The sequence below is a fragment of the Balaenoptera ricei genome, chromosome 11 (genome assembly GCF_028023285.1).
Source record: "Balaenoptera ricei isolate mBalRic1 chromosome 11, mBalRic1.hap2, whole genome shotgun sequence".
Classification (NCBI taxonomy): domain Eukaryota; kingdom Metazoa; phylum Chordata; class Mammalia; order Artiodactyla; family Balaenopteridae; genus Balaenoptera; species Balaenoptera ricei.
Genome location: NC_082649.1, coordinates 87,289,194 through 87,311,671, shown reverse-complemented (window position 1 = coordinate 87,311,671; position 22,478 = coordinate 87,289,194). Strand labels below are relative to the sequence as shown.

Sequence of the window (22,478 nt, the reverse complement as noted above, 5' to 3'; positions counted from 1 at the left end):
AGTTCGCTTACCTGGGACTCAGGGATTCCTGGGGCTTGGGACTTTCAGTTTCAGAACCAGGAGAGTCCTGGGCAAGCTGGGATGAGTTGGTTACCCTCACAATCCATTGGAATCCATCGGTTGTAGAAGAGATCTGTGGATTGCCCATATTCTGCTTGTAACTGTTTCATAAAGGAGCTCGGAAACCATTTGAAAGGATATTTATCGAGCTCCTACTGTATTTTACCCTTAATTTCACTGAATCCTCACAACCCCTCTGTGAGTAGATTCTACCCTGTTTCCTCCATTCCCAAGAGTCATGTTTCAAAGGGCGAATCTAACCTTTGGAAATCAGTCTGTGTCTCATACATGATTCAAATGAGCATGTTTAATGTAGTATTTCTTCTTGCTCTTTGAGAAGGTGTTACAAAACGGATGGTGATCTTAACAGTGATTGCCCTCTGAGAGTCAGAGAAGTAATTGGTGCCCTCCCCGCTTCCAAAAGAGGAAACTGAGGTATAGAAGATCTGATGAACTTGTCCAAAGCTAATGGCAAATGATGGGCAGGCCCTAGGATTGTAGCCCAGCCTTTGTAACCCATCTTCCTTTGCTTGCTCAGTGCTGCTGTATGGCTTTTTACCCAGGGGTCGTCATGGCCCTGTTAGGGAGGAACAAATTTTCCTCTACCCGTCTAGGTTCTTCTGGCTGGTCTCAGAGTTCAGTTGACATGAAGACAGAGTAACAGGAGAAAATCAAACAAAAGTCTAGCAACGTTGTATACACGGGAGTGACCCAGGAAAACTGAGTCACTTATCAAAATGGCCAGAACCCTCACCATAAATAGCATCTTCAGCTAAAGACAAAAGAGGGTGTTGGGGGTAGGGGTTTGGGACTTCAGAGGGGAGGAAGGCACCTCACAGGGAGATGGAAAAGTAAATGTTTGGTAAATAAATGTTTGTGGGACCACGCGGAGACAGTGGGACACAGAGCGGACTCTCATCTCTGGGCCCTGCCGAGTTTCCCACCCCCAACCTCCTAGCCCATATTCTTTGCAGATCCCGCTGGTGGTGACTCTGTTCCGATAGGCCCTCTGAATTCTTTTAGGCAGTTGGGGGGAAGGTCAACGTGTCTGAGTCTTTTGGGCCTTGAGTCTTTTCAGCTCGAAATAATCCGCATGCCGGAGAGACATTCTGGGGTGGCAAGTTTTGGTCTGCTATACCCCATGAGGTTCTCTGCACACACCCAGGCCTTACAGACTGAGGGTTTTGAAGCTTGGCTGGTGAGGCCACGCTGTCCTCTGCCTCGAGGAGCTTTCTCCCCAGCAGTCCATGGCAGCGGGGCCAGGGCTGGAGCTCAGCGACACCGGGCTCATTCTGAAGTTTTCCAAATCCATCTACCCCAGGAACTGTAAGCTCTAAGAAAATGTCAGCGGAAAGAAAAGTGCACAAGTTGCAAATAGCGGAGGGAGAGAGTAAGCCTAACACAGATCAGTGACTCTGGGGACTTCACTTGTGATTCCTCTACCATCAGCGGGGCTGTTTGTAATCACCTCAACTTCCTGGACTTTCGCAAATATATTATCGGTCACGGGTCCCCCCTTGGACCTTTCTCACCCCATTCAAAGCAGCTCTCAGGACAGTTCCTCACAGCGGTGGCCTCCTAGAGCCTCGTGACTCTCTCTGAATAAGCTCAGAGGTGCTGGGGAAGGAGAAGTCCTAATAGCATCATAGCTTCATGTTGCCACTGCTCCGTGCCAGGGGCCAAGAGACACAGGGTCTCTGCATGTCTCGCTCTCACATCCCCCCTTGGAAAACCAAGACGCTGCTTTTTCATAATCTAAAATCCTGCTTTACTCCAGGAGCATTAGAATTCCTAGACTATGACAGAGTATCAGTGTGCGTCTGCTTGAAATGTCAAGAGAGTCTTTAATAATAACATGTGAGGAATGTTAAGATGGTGACAGAATACAATAAAAGTCGGGAAATTCTTCGATTGGGGTGAAATGAGCCATAGGTTGCCTACCCCCTGAGAGCTGGAGTTGGCCTTCGAGGCCGAGCTGTGAAGGCCTGTGAATGACCACAGTTAGAGAGAGTGGCTGGTAAATAGCTATTTGGTAAATACTCAGTTTGGTTAGAAGAATTTCGTTTCTCCTCCTTCCATTTGCGGTTTTTTTTTTTTTTTTTTTTGGCTTGTTTTTCTCCTTTGGATCGTACGCCCTTAAGAGACCCCAGGTAACAAGATCCATTCTTCCTCCGTCAGTTCTGTTGGGACCGTCACTGTATGCAAAGCTGCTGAGGAAATCTAGACCGCCCCCCTGTACAGCACGCTTAGTCCATGGAAGAGAGTGGTGTCTCCCCAACGTGCCTCGTTAGACTTGGACCCTTGGGGTCTTTCTTAGAAGCACCTATTCCCTCGTCTGTCCCCTGGAGGATTGGGCTCAGCAAGATTAGGTCAGACCCCTGTGAATCTGGGGATCGTCACTGGACTAATCTGGACTCGCCTCCCCGTAACCTGGGCAACAGTGCACATTCCACCCCGCCCCCACCGCCCGAGGTTCTGCCTACGGAGGGCAGCATGGAGGCAGGGAGAGAGGCGGAGATCTGGGTCCCCAGGCAGTGTCCCAGGTGATGTCTGGGATCACAGCGGTGTAGGAAGGTCAGACCAAGCATCCTGTCGCCGGGATTCTAGTCTTAGCGTTGCGCCTTCCCAGCTCCACGACCTCGGGTTAAATTCTCCCCGTGAGCCTCAGTTTCCCCAGCTGTAAAACACGACATGAGGGCCAGAAGACTTGAAATAGCCACAGCAGTCTGGGCTTCTGTGAACTTGAATGAGTGGCCTGGCCCCTTCTTCTCGCCATCCTCAGTACTTCCAGCATTTTTCCCCACATCCCAAATCCTTCGCTTATTTCAAGACTTCTTTTCTCACAAGTGAGAACCGCCAAATTGGGCTTAAAATGATTAGTCCTCCTGACAGTGTAGAAAATGATTGTGTTCAGTGAACCCCAAACCATGTTCCCTTTTCTCTGCTAAAAGAATGAACGTGATCTCCTTAGTTTTTATCTTTGAAGGTGGTGCACGGGGCCCCTAGCCTTCGGCAGTTATCAGCAAGCCTGGAGCGAGACCCCCGTTACAGTCTTGCCCAGTGTGGACTATCTAAACCCTAACTTGAGGTCATGGGTAATAGAAAAGGCGATGACCTATATCAGCCGAGCGGAGAAAAAGCATTTGCCTAGGACGAAGGACAGATACAGTGAGAAGCAAGGAAATAAATCCATGAGAAATGGGCTTATCTTTCCTGCGCTTCTGGTTCCCTTCTTTAAAACATGAAAATTCTCTCCCCAGTTAGCCCACCTGCGGACTCCATCGAACCCCTGTTATGTTGATCCAGATTCCTAACATATACTCAGCCAGTAGAAGTCTAGATAGACTTGACTGATTTAACTTTCCTATTAAAAAAAAAAAAGGGAGAGAGAAGGAATTAGGGTTTTTTTGAGCATTCTCGAAGCGCTAGGCTCTATGCTAAGCTTGTTATGTGCAAGAATTTATTTAATCCTCAAAACAACTCTTCAAAGTTCAGAGATTATTATTCCATATTTAGAAGGAGAAACAAAATACTTGAAAAGGTTACATAATGTGCTCAGAGTCGCAGAGCCCGGATTCGAATCCATCGAAGTCTGCTTGTTGGGTCCACGTCCTTTTTAGCCCATTTTTGACTCTGCTGTCGTTCAGCAGAATGGATGCACAAGCCTGCTAATGTAAACAAACACTGCACAAGCAGCTCCCCTTAATGTGTGGCCTGTTGTCATTCCTTTTATGCTAGGTGGTACTCCTGTACCCACCGGGAAAGCTTTGAGAGGGTAATTCTCTCTTGATATCACAACATAAAAAGATGGGTAAATTTGTCAGCTGAATTTTTAGTTGACCTTCGGACTGAATTTCCCATCCTTTTCTTTGCTTGTCGTGGGATTCAGTAGAGGGAATGCTGGAATATATTTGCTAATATTAAATGTTTGTATTCCCATATTATAATAATGAAGGGATGCTGTGAAAATTGATGGGGATGGTGAGCTCATGGAATGATGGCATAAAAAGCGCTAAAGAATCTGCAGGCTTTTTGAAGCACCAGTGAGTATTGTAAATGCAAGACAGGCACTTGAGACAGAGGAGGTGGTTTCACTAGGTGTGAATTTTTAGCCATTTTGCATAAAAAAATCCCAAAAGGTGAGTTTGTCGGATTTTTTCCTTCAATTGTTAAAAGTTTGTGATAAGAGTTAGAGCTGTTATTGATGATAAAAATCCAAAACCCTTCCAAGAATATATAGGACATGCTAGTTTACACTAATAAACAGCAACAAAAACTTGGATTTTTGCCTCTTCCTGTAACCTTGACCATCTTTTATAGTAAAGCAGAACTAGGATGGTAGACTTGAGGTTGAGGCAAAATAAGGAACCCAGATAATTCTCAAAATGGACGATGAATTCTAAGTAATATTCACATGGAAAAACAAGAAAAGATTCCCTGTGGCAGTAAACCACCAGGATTATGGAGGTGGCTGGGTGTACAAAGTCTAGGTATGTGTTTGCCACGTGGTATTACCACCTTTGATCAGTAAAAGGTCAGCCTGGTAGACATTTGGAAGGAATAGAGAGGTGATGGTTTCTTCTGGTGCTGGGAATTTGGATTTCCTTCTACTTGGTCTTTGTAATTGCTCCATCAACAGTGTTTACCCCCAAATTAAGTCACGATTAATGTTCATCAGACTCTTCAGTAAGTATCACCTCCCACCCTTTAATTTGTGACGTTCAGTACAACAGACTACTTCTTGTTTTTAAAAAGAACGACATATATGCCTCCATTCCTCCTGTTCCACAGTAATTTTAAAACAAAACATTTTTCTTAATCTAAGAATGTTTTAGTTGTAACGTCGAAAAACTTAGAACCGCTTACATAAAAAAACAAATAACTAGAAAAATGCCATTGCTAACATTTTAATTGTTCTAACTGAGCCACTTCGGAAAACTAAATTCCTTTAGCATTATGTGTTCAGAGCATCTTTTAGTTTGGCTGTTCAATAACTGACTAAAGAACAGAGGGTGAATAACATAAAGTGACTCCTAATATGGTATCATTTTCATTTCCTGTTTGTTGAAAGATAAATGCTAACACTGGAAGGCTTTTTTTTTTTTCTTTCTTTCTTTCTTTCTTCTTAATTTATTCCTCCCTGAACCACAAGGGAATAAAAAGAAAAAAAAAAAAAAATCAAATGTGATATGGCTTGAGACTGAGTCATCCAGTTAGGATAAGCCGAAAGCTTTTTCTTTCTTGTTTTTGTACCCTTTCCCTTTTCTCTGCCTTGCCCCAATTCCTGAAACATACCCCTCCCTTAAAACACACTTTGCTTTAAAAATGTGAGTCTTACTTGATTTGGGGGGGGGGGGGAGCAGATAATTTTAGACTTAAAAAATTAATTGTTATTTAAAAGATTTAATGTTAATTATGTGCCATTGATGGAATGCGTGTCTCTCCAATTTTAAGGCATTATTTTGGACAAATAGTCTATAAAAGTACTGAATTCAGATTTTTTTTTCCATCTCTCCCTCTTCCTCCCCTCCTCCCTCTGTCCCTCCCTCTCTCTCTCTCTCTCTCTCTCTCTCTCTCTCTCTCTCTCTCATATTAATCTCTTCTACATTTCCCCAAAATTCTACAGCTGTTCTCTTAACTATATCTGTACCTTTGAGGGGGATACATTTCCCACTTCTTTTACAGATATAATTATCATATGTCCCCTATGCTCAACAATCTTGAACTATCAGAGATACCATTGTGTATGAAAGAGTCCAAGGCAAGCATAAAGAAGGCAGCATGTAATAAGTAGTATCTCAGTGCCTACTACATACATCCAATTAGAAACTCATGTGCCTTCAGAAGATAATGTTTGATAGAATGAGGAGACTTGAAGTTTTGGTACGATGAGACTAGCGCATAGTAGGTACTCACATACTGAGTCCGTGAATGAGTAAGCTTATTCTGCATTCGCTTGAAAATGGGGGCTCGTCTGCCCTTGTAGCTCTCTGCCTGCCTTGCCAAAGTTGCTGGCCAGTACTGTCTTCACCTGTGCCTACCTGTGAAGAAAGATGGAGTTAATTTTGCGTAAGTGTATCTGTGTGTCTAGGAGTTTCTCCACAACCCCAACGGATGAATTTACGAGTTTTTAGCTCCCTAGCTTATTTTCCTTTGGCTTCCTCATGAATCAGGTTGGTTAATAGGCGTGATTCACGGTTTTGTCTCATAGCTGTCTGTGTTACATGGGACTCCTTGGTGCCAGCAGGTCTAGGACTTCCCAGTTAAAGGCTCATGCATCTTGTGTGGAGAAATCGCACACTAACACCTCTAGTTACTCGGAGTTTGGCAGTGGTCATATAGATTTCAAAACGATTAAGCAGTGATGCACATTTTGTCGTGTGCCAGGGGGCCATAGTGTAATTTGGAATGTGTATCGTTTGGGATGTTAAAGGAGTAATGCATCTGCATTCAAAGGAATAACAAAGCATTTTCTCCCTACCAGCTTGCAAAAGACAAAGAGCGCCTGCAAGCCATGATGACCCACCTGCACGTGAAGTCTACGGAACCCAAAACTGCCCCTCAGCCCGTAAGTCCTGAATGACACCCGCGGGGAACCCTACAGTATTTCTTCTCCGCTTCCCTACCCCAAGGACGGAGGATCGCCTAGTCTGGCAGCTTTGCGTAGTGGAAGACTTAAGCTCCATCTGGTTCTGATTACCTTTCATGAAGAGGGCAGCATGCTGGGCATTTAGGGAGATAGATATGGGATGATTCAGGCACAGTAGTTAGCCACGAGGCCCCACCATCAGCTCTTCTTTGGGACAGATGATTGATGCTACACCAAGGCACTAAAACATACTACGAGAGCTCACTAGAAGGGAAAAAACAAAACAGAACAGAAAGCACTCTTTCTGATTTCTCGATGGTGGAAACACAGAGAGAAGACAGCCAGACCAGGAAAGCAGAGGAAAAAGGCATGTCAGCATGGTTTAGCCAAGAGGCAGTGGGTGTGAGAAAAGGAGCGAGGGATAGTCCAGTCCAGTCTAACTTCAAGAAAGGAAAGAAAGAGGAAACACACTGTCGGAATAGTCGGGGGCTATAATTACGGAGAACATCTAACGGTTGCTAAAGAGTTTGAAGCGAAAATTACTCCTTCGCGGTGAGGAGACCAAACATGGTACCCTGAAATTACATTTCACTTTCAGGAATCTCTTACTTCTTGCCTTGTTCCCTTTTATTTGACTTTCAAGAGTGTCACCAAGCACAGACAGTTAATATCAAAGTGGAAGGGTGGTAGCTGAACCCCAAATCCTGTCTTGGGCCTCATTACTTGTTGCAAATTGATGGCTTTCACAGTTGTGTTTCTTGTATACTTACAGTTCTCAAAGTCTAGTAGCTTCAACTGATTATTCACAATGGAGAGAGTGCTTTGCTTCTTGATTTTTAAGATTTGTAAAATTTAAGGGTACACTGCCTTTATTTGATTTTGCTTGGAGTCACTGTGTGAAAATTAATTGAGCGTTGACAATCTATAGTTAGTACCAGCAATTTTAATCAATATGCAGTGATGCGGCGTAATGGCAAAGTATTGGTTTATCTGTTTTGACTGATTTTTTCCTATAAATAAAGCAAACATACACCCATACATGTATGATTTATGGTGATAGAAATAAAACGGAGTCAGACTATTAACCCAGCAAATATGGTAGCCTGCCAAGATGCAGTTGGCAGACAAAATTAATGTCTGAAACAGAACACATTACTGAGATATAGGACATAAAATCATTAAACACTTTGCACATCCATTTTTACTAGGGAAGAGCCCTTGGTTTCCATGTATTTTGCAGTAAACGGCTGTAGGACCCAATGTGTAGGCTACCCAAGAGAAAGGGTGGCAGGGGGAGGCCATTCAGTATCGTGGAGTCAGTAGTCAGCTGTGCTCTCGGTGCTATTCCTGTCAACCCCTTCTTTTAAGGAGGGTCCTGGGAATACGATGAACCCAGCTAAGCAAATTGGTAAGATCCTGGCATGACTCCACTGAGTTCTCCAGCGGGTATAGGGAACTTGAAACTCTCCGGAAGTCTTCAGATGGTTGTCACTGGTTAGGGAAATGGTTTTCCCCAGGTTGAAGGGTTTGCATCTCTAAACCTAGCAACAAGGGAGAGAATGAGATTATCTCCTCCTTCCTCCGTGGATTAAAAACAATGATATGAGGTTAGATATTAAATATGAGAACTAGAATAATGTTTGGACTCCGCACTCTAGGAATATACTCATTTGGGATCTTGAAGCTCCTTGGGAGGAGGAGGGATAAAGGCAGAAAAGGAATTGCAAAACCCCACGGAGCACTCAGCGAGCCATGGCGCTGGATGCCGGCAGGGAGCGCCATATACATAGGCCTCCGTAGGCCACAAAAGGGACCCTTGGGAATCTCCATGAGGACCCGTGTTAGGCAGCCAATAAACAGGAAAAAGCAGTCCTGGGGGAAATGCACAGGGCAGGAAGGTTTGTCTTGATTAGTATTTAAAAAAATGTTTTACATGCTAGAAAATTATAACTTCGAAGGGGACCTCCTACTAAATTTATTTTTAACTGCTCTATTGAAAATTCTCTACCACTAGTCAACATTATCTCTTAGTAGCTCAGCACAGTATTTCTTTATTAAAAGAAATAGGCACGAATATTTTTGACTGAAAAATTAATAGCTTTTGAATTCATACGCAGCAGGTTTTCTTTTGCAAAGAAGTCCAATATCGCTGCACAGCACTTCTATAACCATTTATTTGGAGTCCAAGTCAAACCTTTGACAGTTAGAGCAGTGCTACAAGCCAATATAAAGAACTCCAAGATGTAAACCAACAATAGGCCGTCTGTGTGAGGTTTGCCATTGTCAAATACATAGATTGTTTGGATTAGTTTATGTAAATGGACTGTTGTATTACCCTTTGGGGAAAAAAAAAAAAAGATCACATTTGTGTATGAAAAGTGGTTCCCTTCACAGGCAGCATTATAAATTCCTTATCCTTTAACTTACATGTAAGAAGTAAAAATTGGTGCCTGACAAGCAGATATTGTGTGACACTCTGTTGCCAGAGAGAACCTGCCTTCTTTTCATTCATTGGAAAATAGAAAATTTTATTATAGATACCATCTTATAAATCGGGAATTATTAAAATATGTATAGGTGAGGCATTGGGAAATTAATTATAAAAGGTAGACGTGTAGTGTTCTGCATACATTTTTACTTCTTTGCCCAAAAAAAGGGGAGGGGTGGACAGACATAGAGCAAACCCTTGATGCTTTCAACTTTAGGGATACAGAGTTATCTGATGATCGGTTCTAAGGTGCAAAAAGACTCCCTTTCGCCTGTGATTGATTTATTCCACCTGAAATAATAGAACGCACGGTGTCTGTTCAGAAGCGTATCGTTCTAGACTCTCTGATTTGAAGGAAGCAGTCCCTGGGATTCAAATCTAACCTTAGCTGGGGACTCTCATGTTAGAGTCTTGCCAGGAAGTTTGTGAAGTGTTTTTTTTTTTTTTTTTTTTTTTTCTTTTTTCCATTTCTGTTTAAAAAGGAACTCGGTGTTTATTTTAAAATCCTTAGTCACTAAGTGATAGAATGCTTTGCTGTAAAGGTTGCTTTTCACTAAATGCCATTTGGGTGGTAAGTGTCACTTGCTGTGTCCAGACATCCAACCAGTTGCCATTTCACTGCCAAAACCTTCTTGGATTGTTCTGACAGCAGCCCGTAGATGTGTTCGCTGGACGCTCTTGTGGAACTCCTGTTCCCATTTGGCTAATCAGAGGCTGTGCTCATCTCGGGAGAATCCCAAGTTTTTAGACGTGGGTCTGAGATCGACTCCCACTGGAAAGCGTATAGAGGAACTGAATAGGGGTTGACGGTGGTCCTGTTCCACAGGTGCCTCCGGTAACATCTCCGCCTGCTTGCTTGAAAATCTTTTAAAGCGATAAAAACCTTTCCTTTCGTAGTTATACCCAGGACTCAAACTGGAGCGCACGCTGTTTTTGTGAAGAGAATTCCTGAATTTAAAATCGAATTATTGCGTCAACGAATATTTATTGGACGTGTGACAGGAAAACATAGGGTAGTAAAACCAGACAGAACCGTCCCTGCCATCGAGGTGTTTGGGGTCTCGTGGGACCAACTACCAAAGACACACTCCCAGGCTCTCCCTGCATGAGCTGTGCTCTGGGTGAGTGAGTGTGTGGACCGCTGCCCTAGACGGTGGGGTTGAGGAAAGACTTCTGGGACAAGTGACATCTAAGGTGAAACCTAAAAGGTGAATAGGGAGAAGTGGAAAGAAGCGAGTTTCGTGACTCTTTTCTCGGGTTAAGAGTAGGTGCGTGTGTCTGTGTGTCTCTGAGGAAGAGAACTGGGAAAGTGTGTGAAGAAGATCAGAGTGGAGGAAAGAAAGGAATGGCCAACAGCGGCTAAAATAAGCTTTTCGTTTGTCATAATTTTACTTGGAAGCTTTTAATTTTATTAAGGCTGGCCCCTGCTTGGAAAAGTTTACCAGAACAGAGCTGTACATCTAGCAATGGGGGACATACAGTGGGCAAAGGCGGGCTTGACATACGTACAGAATGGCCACGTGTATTGTATGTTGGCGATTTAAAAGATTCGTCTCTTTTCCGTGTTCAGAGAAGCACAAGCGAAAAATCAGGCGATCGTAAACTGTCCTAATGAGAATGATACTCTTTTGTTCCAAACTCGGTACCAGTTAATGTTCTCAAGGTAAACACCAAAATGGATTGCTTGGGGGTGAATGCTTGTCCTTGGAGGGAGGCCTCAGTCAGAGGATAAAACAATAACAACAACAACCAAGAAGCATGTATGTAATAATACTTTATTAAGTTGTTAAGGATTTTTGAAAAAGACTTTTTCACTATCATAAGGTCAGGAAAATACCGTAAGTCATATTTTATAATCCTGAGAACGTAAGAGGTAGGCTTTGCTTTAGGGTATTCCTACCCACCGGAGAACAGCTCCCAACGCTGGAGAAACCACATTCCTTCAGATTTGGTGGGCAAGTAATTATAGTGTAGGCACTATCTCCTTTATGAACATGTTATAAAACACAGGAACTTGGCTATTTGAAGCGAAAGGCAGTATTAGATTTTCCTTTGCACGCATTCTCGTTTCCTCCAACGGTAGCAATTAGGACTGTTTGGAAATAGTTTTTAGCTACTAATAAAAACAGAGAGAGAGAGAGAGAGAGAGAGAGTGAGAGTGTGTGTGTGTGTGTGTGTGTCCGTCTGTGTGTTCCCTCCCCCCCGCCCCCACCTCCGCAAAAGGGGGATCTTTTAACTCTTAACGAAGTGGCTGATTTTGTGGGCTGCTGGCTGCAGCCTAGCTGTTGAGTTGGGGAAATAATTTGATGCCGTCATAAAGAGAGATTCACAAGCACCACACACACACAAGGGATGTTTATATACTGTTTCTCGTGAAGTCCCCCACCCTGAGGTTCATCCTGACGACCACCTTCTTGGTCACTGCCCTACGCCAGGGCCCAGATCTAAGGCAGTAGCAGGACCAGGCAGAGAAAGCTCTCCCCAAGGCCACCCCCCGACCCCCTGCCATGGTCTGGTAACATCTTTCCCGTCCCTCCAGCCTCAGAAAAGGCCATCTCTGAACGCGAGGGATTCGTGTCTAGAATTCACCTGCTCAGGCCAGTCGAGCCAACAGCAGAAAAACGAGTGAGCCCGAAAGTCCATACTAAGCAGCTGGGTCCCTCGGTGTGTGGGTTTCAGGTTTTGCCTTTTGTTCTCAGCATCTGTTTTGAAGCGAGGCAAGAGCACAAACAAAAATACAGATGAGTCCTTATGGGAATCCTTACGACAAGTCTGTTTCTGTCTGGGGTTTACCTCAGCCGTTTGTTGATTTTTTAAAAAAATGGGAGTGACTCACCGTCTTTAAAAGAGAGAGAGGAGGTTACTATTTAAAAACGAAAGATAAATCTTTGGAAAGGGGGCTCGCCAGCGTACCGCGCAGCTGATATGGCTCCAGTTGTTTGGATGGGTAAGGTTTCTAGGATAGTCCCCCCTGGAACTGACCTGGGAGAAAAGCCGACGGTTGAGAGTGCACAGAAACTAAAAAAAAAAAAAATAAAGCCCTACGGCAATCTTAAGTGACATAAGAATTTAAGCTTTTGGCCGGCGTTTCAAAGAGATTATCTTTGCCGAAATCATCACATGATGGAAACTTGCCATGTAGAAAATATCAGAGTTACTAACTTTTCTAAACATAGCAACTTCTTTTTAAATAGAAAATGAACACAATCTGAAAAATAGGAAAAGAAACCCTCCCAGTCCCCATCCCTTCCTGCTCCAGGCCCCGGAAGAAAAAAATTCTCTCTTCCAACCTGAGCTACAGTCAGAAACACGAAGCACACATGCTTTCATTTCTAATTGATGATTATATTATTAAGCTTTAATAGTTTACAGTTCAGGTGAATCTTTCAAGACTGCCGCACACCCCTCACCGTTCCCGGTTTGCTCTTCCGTTCTAAGTCTGTAAATATTTTTTTTCTTTGTGGTGGGGGGGTGGCGTAGGGGGTCCCGTTTTTTCAGAGAGAGACCTTAATTAAAAGAGCAGGTCTGGTTTGAACACAGAGCCTGTCTTGAAACCTTCCCCTACTCCATCGTATCACTCCCTCGTGACCTTCCTCCCCAAAGATGGTTTCTCCTCGAGACCAGCATGTGATCATCCAGCCCGAGTTTAAAAGTTAAGAAACTTCGATCGCAGTTGACAAGGTTGACATTTCATTAACTTGTTGGTTCAGCCTTCAAATGATTTCACCAGGCGAAGCATCCTGTGTTTGGAGTTTACAGCTTTTTGTTCTTTCTTCCCTCTCAGGCTACAGTCGTGTTTAATTTGGAATCGGGGCTCCTCTGGCAAATTAGCAATTAGAACAATTCTGTGGGAATATGTATATGTGTCATTAGTTTTCCTGCAAATTAATAGCAGGGGCCAGAGGTCAGGCAGAAATTTTCCACTTGACTGCAGTTCCTCTGTGGAGACTTGGCACTTGGTTCTGGAATGGCCACAGCTGCTCTCAGCCACCCTCTTCCTCTAGGAACTGTCTTTTAATTAGTTTACCTCATAGCCATCATTACAAATATTACTGCCTCCCCTCCTCGAAATAAAATTACTGTTTCTACAAAATATTCCAGTGACATCTTGCACCACTGCACATTGATGGTGGGGTCAGTCGAATGCAGCATTTAATCATTAGATCACCTCCATCCGCGTCTCCTAATTAGAGTCCTTACAATACATTTTTATCTGGTAATTAGCCGAGATTGGCTACTTCCTCCGTGGCTTATTAGAGACAGCCCAGCAGTGGGTGTGAATCACGGTGTCATTTGTCAAGCCTGGTAAAAAAAAAAAAAAAAAAAACCTCCTCTCTGCTCTCTTCTGGCTTGGTGTTGATTTCCACTTGGTACCTGTGTTTCAGAGCCTCCAGAAAATTCAGCTGCATCTCTTCGTGGATCGTGCTAACCGGGAGGGATTTTCTTCTCGACTGTTGCTTTTTCAGTAGAAACAGTCCAAGTATTAAGGCTGCAAGAATGACATTCTTTTCATGTTTGATGACTTTGTACCCGTATCGTGGGGCTTGTCTGTGCTTGTAGGTGAGCTCCCAAGAGATGGGCCTGCACTTGCTGAATGTTTCCACGAGTTTGGGGTTTTGGCAATTAACTGGAACCCAGTGGACCTGGTGATCTTCCTCACAGAACTGGAAAGGAGCGTGCACATTTCCTCAGGACACTGTATTTATATTATAATTTTCATTACCTTTTAAAGAATGCCATGGTGTTGAGGGTACTGTTTTTCAACCGAAGAGCCCAGAAGCAGAGTTAGTTCTTGGAATTGTTTTATGGTTGCTCTGCCTGTTTTCCTTTGATCAGTGTCTGCATTTGATGGTAAGCCCTTCGAGGGCAGCAGTTGTCTGTTCTGTTCCTTCTTTTGTCATTTCAGTTCCCATTGCCGTATGTTTGCTCGGAAAGATTTATTGAATGCCAGTTATAAGCAGGGATAAAAGCTAATCCCCAGGTCCCTTCCAAAAACGAGCATGCAGAAAAATGAACCCGGATAGTGTTTATGATTCCCATTATCTGGGCGTAAGGAGACTATTATACAGAGGGCCTAGAATCACCAGTGTGTATTTGATTTTGAGTCCAGGTTGTGAATATGGGCACGTTATTTAATCTCCCGTGAGCCTCTGTTTGCTTATCTGTGAAATGTGAGTAATAACATCTCAAGTATTCGTGATGGTATGAGAATTCAGTGAGACCAGGCGGTGGCAGGGGGTTTACGACGTGGTTTTTACAAATGGTACCCATGACTTTGCCGAGCATTTGGATACTCTTAAGCCTAAGAGCATCTGAATTTTAAAAGCTGTATACTTACGAGCATTAGCCTTTCGTGCGCTAATTTCCTTGACCCGTTGCTTGGGCTGATGCTTAGACACGCTGTTCCTGTACTTGGTCAGTGATGAAGGCCCAAGGCAAAGAGGAGGTCAGCCCCAGCCTTCCCAGATCCGCTCCATCCCGTGGCTGCTACGCTAGACCGTTAGCACTTAGTTTGCAAATGTGTGTCATTAAGTCAAGTTTCCAGGACTAATAAAAAAGCAGCTCCCAGCATCTGCCCAGCTTGCTGGGGGATTCATAAGGGTGGTGCCATCTCCACAGCTTGCTCTTATCAGGCATGGGGGAGCGTGGGGTGTAGGGATTGGTGGTGGACGGGGTGGGGCGGGGCGGGGTGCGGCGGCAGCGGTCTGGTGTTGGCTGAGTCAGCATTTCAAGGGAGGGAGAAAAAGGAAAGCCCAACCAAAAGCTTGCAACCCAGCGTTCGGTTTCCAGTGCCATGTTTACGTTTTTCCATTAATATTTTCTCAACGATATTTGATATTTCTCATTACTAGGGTATGAGTAAGGTTTGAGTCTTCCCAACAAATTAGAACTCTCTTTTAATCTGTTCTTTGATTATGATCTCAGAGGAATCTCATTTTTAATACTTTCCACAAATAATGTCTTGGACTTAGGACTTTTGCAGTGGTAAACCAGACTTAATTTGTTAAGTGATTCACAATCTGGTTTGAGATAGTGATACCAAGTAAGGCTACTTTGCCGAACTTTCTTGGATTGGGGGCAGCTACAAGTTCCTCAGAGGGCAGTTCTGGGTAAACTGTAAGAACTCTGTTGAAAACAACCAAGTTCTTCAGTGTAGCCAGACTTAATATTTCAGTAACAACGAGTTTTTGGAAAGGGGGACAGGCTCATGTTTCCAGTTATTAATAAGAGAAACACTTCAAAGTGCAGGCGAAACAGATAGAAAGAAAGAAAGAAGGAAGGAAGGAAGGACCGAAACAGGACTCGTTCATTTTCCTCTGTGCTCCTGCAAATAACTAGTGTGTATTTCCGGACTTGAAGCATTGGATTATTCCATTTTGTTACTACGCATTTGAAACTGGAAGGAAAAAAATTTAAATGTTTTACAGTTCCAGGATCTCTCCTATGCCATATTCTTTTTAAACAAATGATTCCAATCCTATATTGGATAGAGTTTAATGAAGGTGACACAGAAAGCTTTCAAAGATTAGTCTCTGCCAACTGATGGAACTAAATGGATGTTTACTGGATCGGTGCCACTCTTTTCAATACAAGTCACAGGCCAAACCTCTCAGCAGTAGTTCCCATCCGTGAAGTTTCATCCTGGAGTTGACTTAGCCCATCCCAGTGTGGTGTAGCCAGTGGCTATATGTGGCTATTTTAGTACAACTGTCCTTTTTATTAAAATTAAGTAAAAACAGTTTCTCGCTTGTACTAGCGCATTCCAGAAAGTTCTAAGAGCTCAGGTTGATACCAATGTATCCCAACTGGTGTTTCCTGAAACATCAGCGTTCGTGGGGCTATAAGGACTCCCTCACCCCGTTCGAGGTTTACGAGGCATAGTAGGGTGCGAAGTCGTGATTAAAGAAATGTCTTGACCCACCCAGAATTTCTCAAACTCACCAGGCTAGGTAACCCCTTTTCTGTCTGTAAACATTTGTTTAACAGTCTTTGGGAAAAACCTGTCTCAGCAACAACAGGAAAGGAGAACATCGTAAGAGATATTATTTAATAACCTATATGGGGGAAAAATCCGAAAAGGAATATATGGGTATATATATAGAGAGAGATAGAGGTGTGTGTGTGTGTGTGTGTGTATCTGAATCACTTTGCTGTACACCTGAAACTAACACAACATTGTGTAAATCAACTACAATAAAAAAAATAAATTAGAAAAAAAGAATCACAGGACAGGATGCTAGCAATTTTAATAATAAAGTGAATGGTTTTTACATGGGAACTCGCCTCCTATTTCAGCTGATGATAAAAATCTACTGTGAGGCATAAAACTAGCCAGGCCTCCCCTGTATAATTCCTGCTGCATTGCAGATGCTTTCTTGGTTGCTCTGTTTTTTTTCTGAAGGTCTTCTAAGAACTGTTCCTTTCCTCACAGCTGAATCTGGTATCAAGTGTCACACTCTCCAAGTCTGCATCAGAGGCTTCTCCACAGAGCTTACCTCATACTCCTACGACCCCCACTGCCCCCATCACTCCCGTCACCCAAGGCCCCTCCGTCATCACCACCACCAGCATGCACACGGTGGGACCCATCCGCAGGCGGTACTCAGACAAATACAACGTGCCCATCTCTTCAGGTAGGTGCTCCATTTTTGCCTCGGGGAGAATTGTGATCAGCAATGCTTGTCGACCAGCCTCTTTGTAAAAAGTGATAATTAATAGGACAATGATTCTTATTTAGCAGATATTGCGCAGAACCAAGAATTTTATAAGAACGCAGAAGTTAGACCACCATTTACATATGCATCTTTAATTAGGCAGGTAAGTAAATAATGCGGTATGTGAAATTATATCAGAAGGTATAGGTGTACATGGAAGTATTATATTGATGCAGTAGATTTAAAACCGTTTAGTATGCAAGCATGCTAAAACCTGTTCTATAAGGTTTTTGAAATCTGCAATATATAACATAATTGCTTTTGATTAAGTATTACAATACGATGTGATTATTAGGAAATTCATTTCACACAACAGTGAAAATGAGCCTGTTTAAAGATGGCAAGTCAATTATCACAAGCTACAGTAATCTCTGATCCCTAGAATTAATCGGAGCTCTAAATAATTACTGAGCTTTAATCAGCTAGTGAAATGTTTTGCATTTCTCTTTGATTCTGCTTTATAAATGACTAATAAATTAATATTTCTGTACGGAAACAGAAATAAAAACTCAAAACAATTAGATAATTCCATTTTGAATTTTGCTATTGAACTGGTAAACACAACCGTTAATCTTAGATCACTTCGTGAAGCCTTCCTTAGGATTTAGCTCAGCATCACGATTATTTTATGTTTTCAAGAAACTGTATAATGACGGTTCTGTTGATTTGGTCATAAATTATCTTTCTCTGTTGCTTTTGCTTCACAGGCCATTCTCGAATCTCCAGAAAAGCAGCTAACACTAAATGAAATCTATAACTGGTTCACACGAATGTTTGCTTACTTCCGGCGTAATGCTGCCACATGGAAGGTAAGCTTTCTTGCAGGCCTGTTGAGTCTTGGATCTTGGCATTTATAGGAGAGAGTTTGTTGTCGGTAAGAGGCAGGTGTTGTAAGTTACGTATATATTGTTTTGCTACATTCAAAGAGTCTAATTTATAGGCATGCTGGATTGAGAAAATAATTCCACTGGGGTTAAAATGCTGGGATGGAAGACTCCCATTATGTTGGCATCAGATGTTCGGCTGGACCAACGAGTAAAATCATCTCTCTGGTTGGAATGTGTAGGAAGTTGTCTTGTGTACACAGACCTCACGGTTTTCGGTCTTTAGCCACCACCAGTGTTTGCGGAGAATGCATAGATAACTGTTTTTTTTTTTTTAACCATCAGGAACCTGGAGAAATGATCAGATACACTTGATCAGATACACTTAACTTTCACTGGTTGGATATAAGCTCCTTAACAACCTATGCACTCCAAGTACTAGCAAGGTATATTGGAGTTATTACAGAAGAACCCAATATATATATATTATTAAGGGGGGTTTTTGGGGTTTTTTTTTTAAGTCAAGAGACTGTCCATCAGATATTCGTAGGCACTCTGGGGAAGAAAAGTAAATTCTGAAATATGTGACTTGACTATAATAAATAGCATTTGCTATCAAACGGGTCAGATTCCATAGCTCCACCTGGGATGCCCCCAGCAAGGCTTGGGGTCACGTGACATACCTCAATCCCAGTTCAGCAGTTGGTTCGTAGGTTCTGTTAGTAGTGATTCCATTGTATTCGGTTAAGCCCTCACCAGTTTTTGGATTTTCCCACTTTAAATTTCTTGGTTTTTAATAGTTTTGCTTTAGAAAAAGGGGCAGCAGATACAATCTGAGAGTCATATTTTTTTTTGCACCTTTACTATCTAGAATTCTTGTAATCCCTAAAGTCCACAATATTTAGAAATATTTAAAATGCAAATATTTTGGGGTATTTTACATGTTATTATTAGAAATATGATAGGGATTTATTATAGGATGCAAGGAAAACATGCTTTGCTGGAAATATAGGTCTTCCTTGCTACTACCGTAATTTATATGGGAGAAAAACAACAGCAAAAACAGAAAACGCATTTCCTCTACTACATTCGTCATAAAATAGCGTTTTGAAAGAAAATGAATATAACCAAAGAATTAATTCATCAACCTTACAGAGCTGTGAATTATCTACTATGGCCCAAAGTAGCTTTTTTATTTCCATTAAGACACATGGGCGCTGAAGGAACCTGGGTTCAAAAATCTTCCCTTCTCTTCCTCAGCCTGCCTTGAGATGTAAAATAGAAAACAGTCCTCAGCTGTGAATGCTTTTTAGAATTTCGGAACTATAAGCATGAAGCAGACATTTTCTTCAGATTGCCTTTTATAAATAGCAAATGATCAAGTTTTAAAATAATTACCCGTTATGAATGTGATATTTAAGCTCAGATCTTCAGATTTAACTTTTTCATTTTCAGAAACTGCAGGAAAAAGTGCCCTTCATATAAACAGTCCTAAATGAAGTATTTAATGACTCATAAATACGTATAATTTTCTCCATGTGTCCTTATTTGTACTGTCATCTTAGACAGAAGATAAAATGCCCAGTGAAAGTGATGAGTGGAAAGAGTTCACTCAGCTTTTGTGGGAAACTCTCCATTTCCAGTTGCTTTTACTTGGATGCACGGTCTTCGAAAACAAAACTTAAGTTTTGACTTTACAGTTTTATTTACGTGGCTATATAGTTCAGACAGATCTATAGCAGTCCTCTTTTCCAGACATGGCTTTACAGTGTACAGTTCTGTACATTTTGATACTTACTGGAAAACTTATAGACAGTGATTAGGATGAGGAGAGATGTTGATTTCTTTTCCCAGTAAGGTGTCTAATAGGTACACATGCTCTGTCTGGACTTTTTTTTTTCTTTTTCAGGAAATTTGGGTTCATTTATTTATTTATTTCAGCCTCCTCAGTGTCATTGTAGGAGATAAACAGTAGACCCTTAGCATCCTTTATCCTCTGCCTTTGTGCAATATTAAAAAAGAAAGTGCCTGTTTAAAGACCAGACTACAGTTTATACGCCAAGAAATTTGCCCTACCAACTGTAATTATAACATGCCCAACAGTTTCCAGAGATGTTTGTTTTGTTTTGATGCAGACCTGTCAAACCTGTTTGAATCAGGGGTGTCCCTTCGTAGTCAGCTGGAAGTCTGAACCCACCCCAGTTATGCTGACATTCCTCAAAAATTCCTTGAGGATTTGTCCTGTGGCTTCTCCTTGTGAGCAGTTCATCATGCCATGTGATAAAACTTCTCTCGTCACCTTCTGAGTATTCCATATCAGACAAGAAAAATCACCATTCTCTAGCATGACTCCTCACAGAGTTGCTAATGGTGATAATCCAAAAACTGAAACACCTCTCAAAGTACAGATCAAGATTTGCCACTTGGAAGGATGAAGTATCTCACAGGTTAAGGGGGGGAATACAGACTGTGTAAGCAATAGCTGCAGATGGATTGAGGGACTTAACAAAGGGATGTGAGGTGTGGTGTAAGTATCCACTTCTCCCGCCCCTGTTGTCACCTACTCACGCCCTATAAGAAGAAAGTTGGGAGTAAATGATATGGGTCTCTTTGAAATAGCCTCATGTCCAGGTTTGAGTGTCAATCACGTTCACCCAGGAGAACTCAAGAGATGAAGCCATGCTTGTTACTGTACCTAGTGTAAGTAAGGGGTGCGGATTATTCCTGAAACTCAGGAAGGATGAGATGTTCAAAACTCTTCACCCTTCAGTTGAGATGCTCCTTTGGTAGATTAGAGATGTCAAGGGTCTCAGTTTAGAAGTGACCGGAAATGACTTTGAACCCTAAGAAAGAAACGTGTCTATGGAAAGAAACCATCGACTTACTAGAGTATCCTCATTTTGCCATTGAGAGTTCTACTCATGGGTTCCTTTGGCATTTTCTCAGTTAATTAAAAGCACTTGCCCATAGTAAGGGCCAAATTTATATATTTGGGAAGGTAAGACCTAGCTTGATAATGGATACTGATCCACTGGGGGTCATGTCACTGCCCCCCACCCCGATCCTATCAGCTGCAGGAGGTGATACTCTCAATGGTAGAAATCCAATGTCAATTTCTTCATAATAAACCTGAGCAAATGTGTCGAAGGTGTTAAAGCCAAAACTTTGACGAATTAAAAAGCAGCAAAATGTATTTAACAGTAGTAATTATCATCTTTCATGGTTTAAAATAATTAAAATAAATTACCCCTTTTGTCTGAGAGACAAGTGGGTTTGAAAGGGACGGTTTTATGCTTTACGTGTTTCCTGATTTTGAAGTCGTATTAACATTACTTTTATATTTTGGCCGTGAAACCTATTTGGGGGCTAATAGGCATATTAAAAAAAATCTTTCCTCTGCTTAACTGTTCACCAGAGACTAGACTCAAATGCCAAAACACGAGTAAGTCATCATTGCGGGTTTTGATTTTGGAAGAGGCCCCCCCTCACCACAGGAGGGTCATCCATGGGGGTGGGAGCTACAGTTCTCGGGGACGGTTTTACAACTGTGGACTGTTAGGCTGAATTTACTGCTGTTTTTGGAGTCTTTATCTTATAGAAAATGTAAATGTTCTCTCTTTTATACTTGCTGCAGAATGCAGTGCGTCATAATCTTAGTCTTCACAAGTGTTTTGTGCGAGTAGAAAACGTTAAAGGGGCAGTATGGACAGTGGATGAAGTAGAGTTCCAAAAACGAAGGCCACAAAAGATCAGTGGGTACGTCCACCATGTTTGAACTTCTTAGCCTAGCTTGGATTGCGCTAACAAGTGTAACGTAGAGGCTTTTGGCTGCTAGATGGTGTTAGACCAAAGAACTGGTTTCACGTTGTCTCAGTTAAGGGAAGCAAAAAAGCATTTCATCCCTCCTGTTTTGTATACCCACCAGTCCCCCTGCCCTGCTTGCTGGTCTTTGTTGCATCACATGCTAGTAGCTTTTAGGTGGCAATGCATATTAACCCTCACAAACCATTGGCTTATGCTTATTGCATTTTATTTTCTTTCTCCTGTTCCCTGTATTGGATGTCTGTTCTGCCCCCAACCCCGCCTCCTTTTGTTGCCACTTCATCTCCTTTGCCGCTGCTCCTATCCCAGGGTGCCATTCGCACCAACCTCTCACTGCATAAGTGCTTTATCAGAGTAGAGGATGAGTTTGGGTCCTTTTGGACAGTTGATGATGAAGAGTTTAAACGTGGCCGCCATATTCAACGAGGCCGTCCTCGCAAATACTGCCCCGATGAAAACTTTGACGAGCTTGTCGCACAGTAAGAGCCTTTACTTGCTTTTGTTTTTTGTTTCTGCTGTTGCTTTGGCTTTGCATGGTTGACTCATCCCATGATAGTTTTGCATTTCACCACGTAGCAGTGCCACAGCTTTCTGCAACGGAACTAAATCGTGTGATTTGTACATGTATTTCTCTCGTTTCTCTTTGGAACACCAGTGCCTTGAATAATGCTTTTTTGACGTCTTTAATGCAAATATCGGTTGGCTTTTGATTCAGCAGCTTTACGGGGACCCTATAACTCAATGCTTTTGCCTGACCCCTAATTCCTCCAAGTGAAGAGGAAACTTCCTTCTTTAGAGTTAAAATGTGTGTTTACTGGGATAAATTTCTTCTTCTTGGCTCACTCAGTATAACGATATAAATATAGTGAAATGAATGCCAAAAGGGCTCCAAGCATGGGAAAGAAATGGAGAACCGTGCATCTACTTCCTTTAGGGACCATTGGGAAACGTACATAATTTCCCGCACCCCCCCCCCCCCG

The 22,478-nt window shown here is 42.4% G+C and overlaps 1 protein-coding gene across 10 annotated transcripts in view; it reads left to right on the top strand.

Moving 5' to 3' along the window:
* Positions 1-22,478, top strand: part of FOXP1 (forkhead box P1) — a 586,392-nt gene that overhangs the window by 549,070 nt on the left and 14,844 nt on the right. For 7 of the 10 annotated variants that reach the window (XM_059940174.1, XM_059940180.1, XM_059940179.1 and 4 more), the window contains 5 exons: positions 6,545-6,628; positions 16,570-16,771; positions 16,876-16,955; positions 17,560-17,661; positions 21,311-21,432. In XM_059940174.1, coding sequence (XP_059796157.1) covers positions 6,545-6,628; positions 16,570-16,771; positions 16,876-16,955; positions 17,560-17,661; positions 21,311-21,432 — 590 coding nt within the window. Of the gene's footprint in view, positions 1-6,544; positions 6,629-16,569; positions 16,772-16,875; positions 16,956-17,559; positions 17,662-21,310; positions 21,433-21,807; positions 21,978-22,478 lie in introns of those variants that run through there. The other 3 variants (XM_059940181.1, XM_059940183.1, XM_059940177.1) reach the window with 3 other exon arrangements.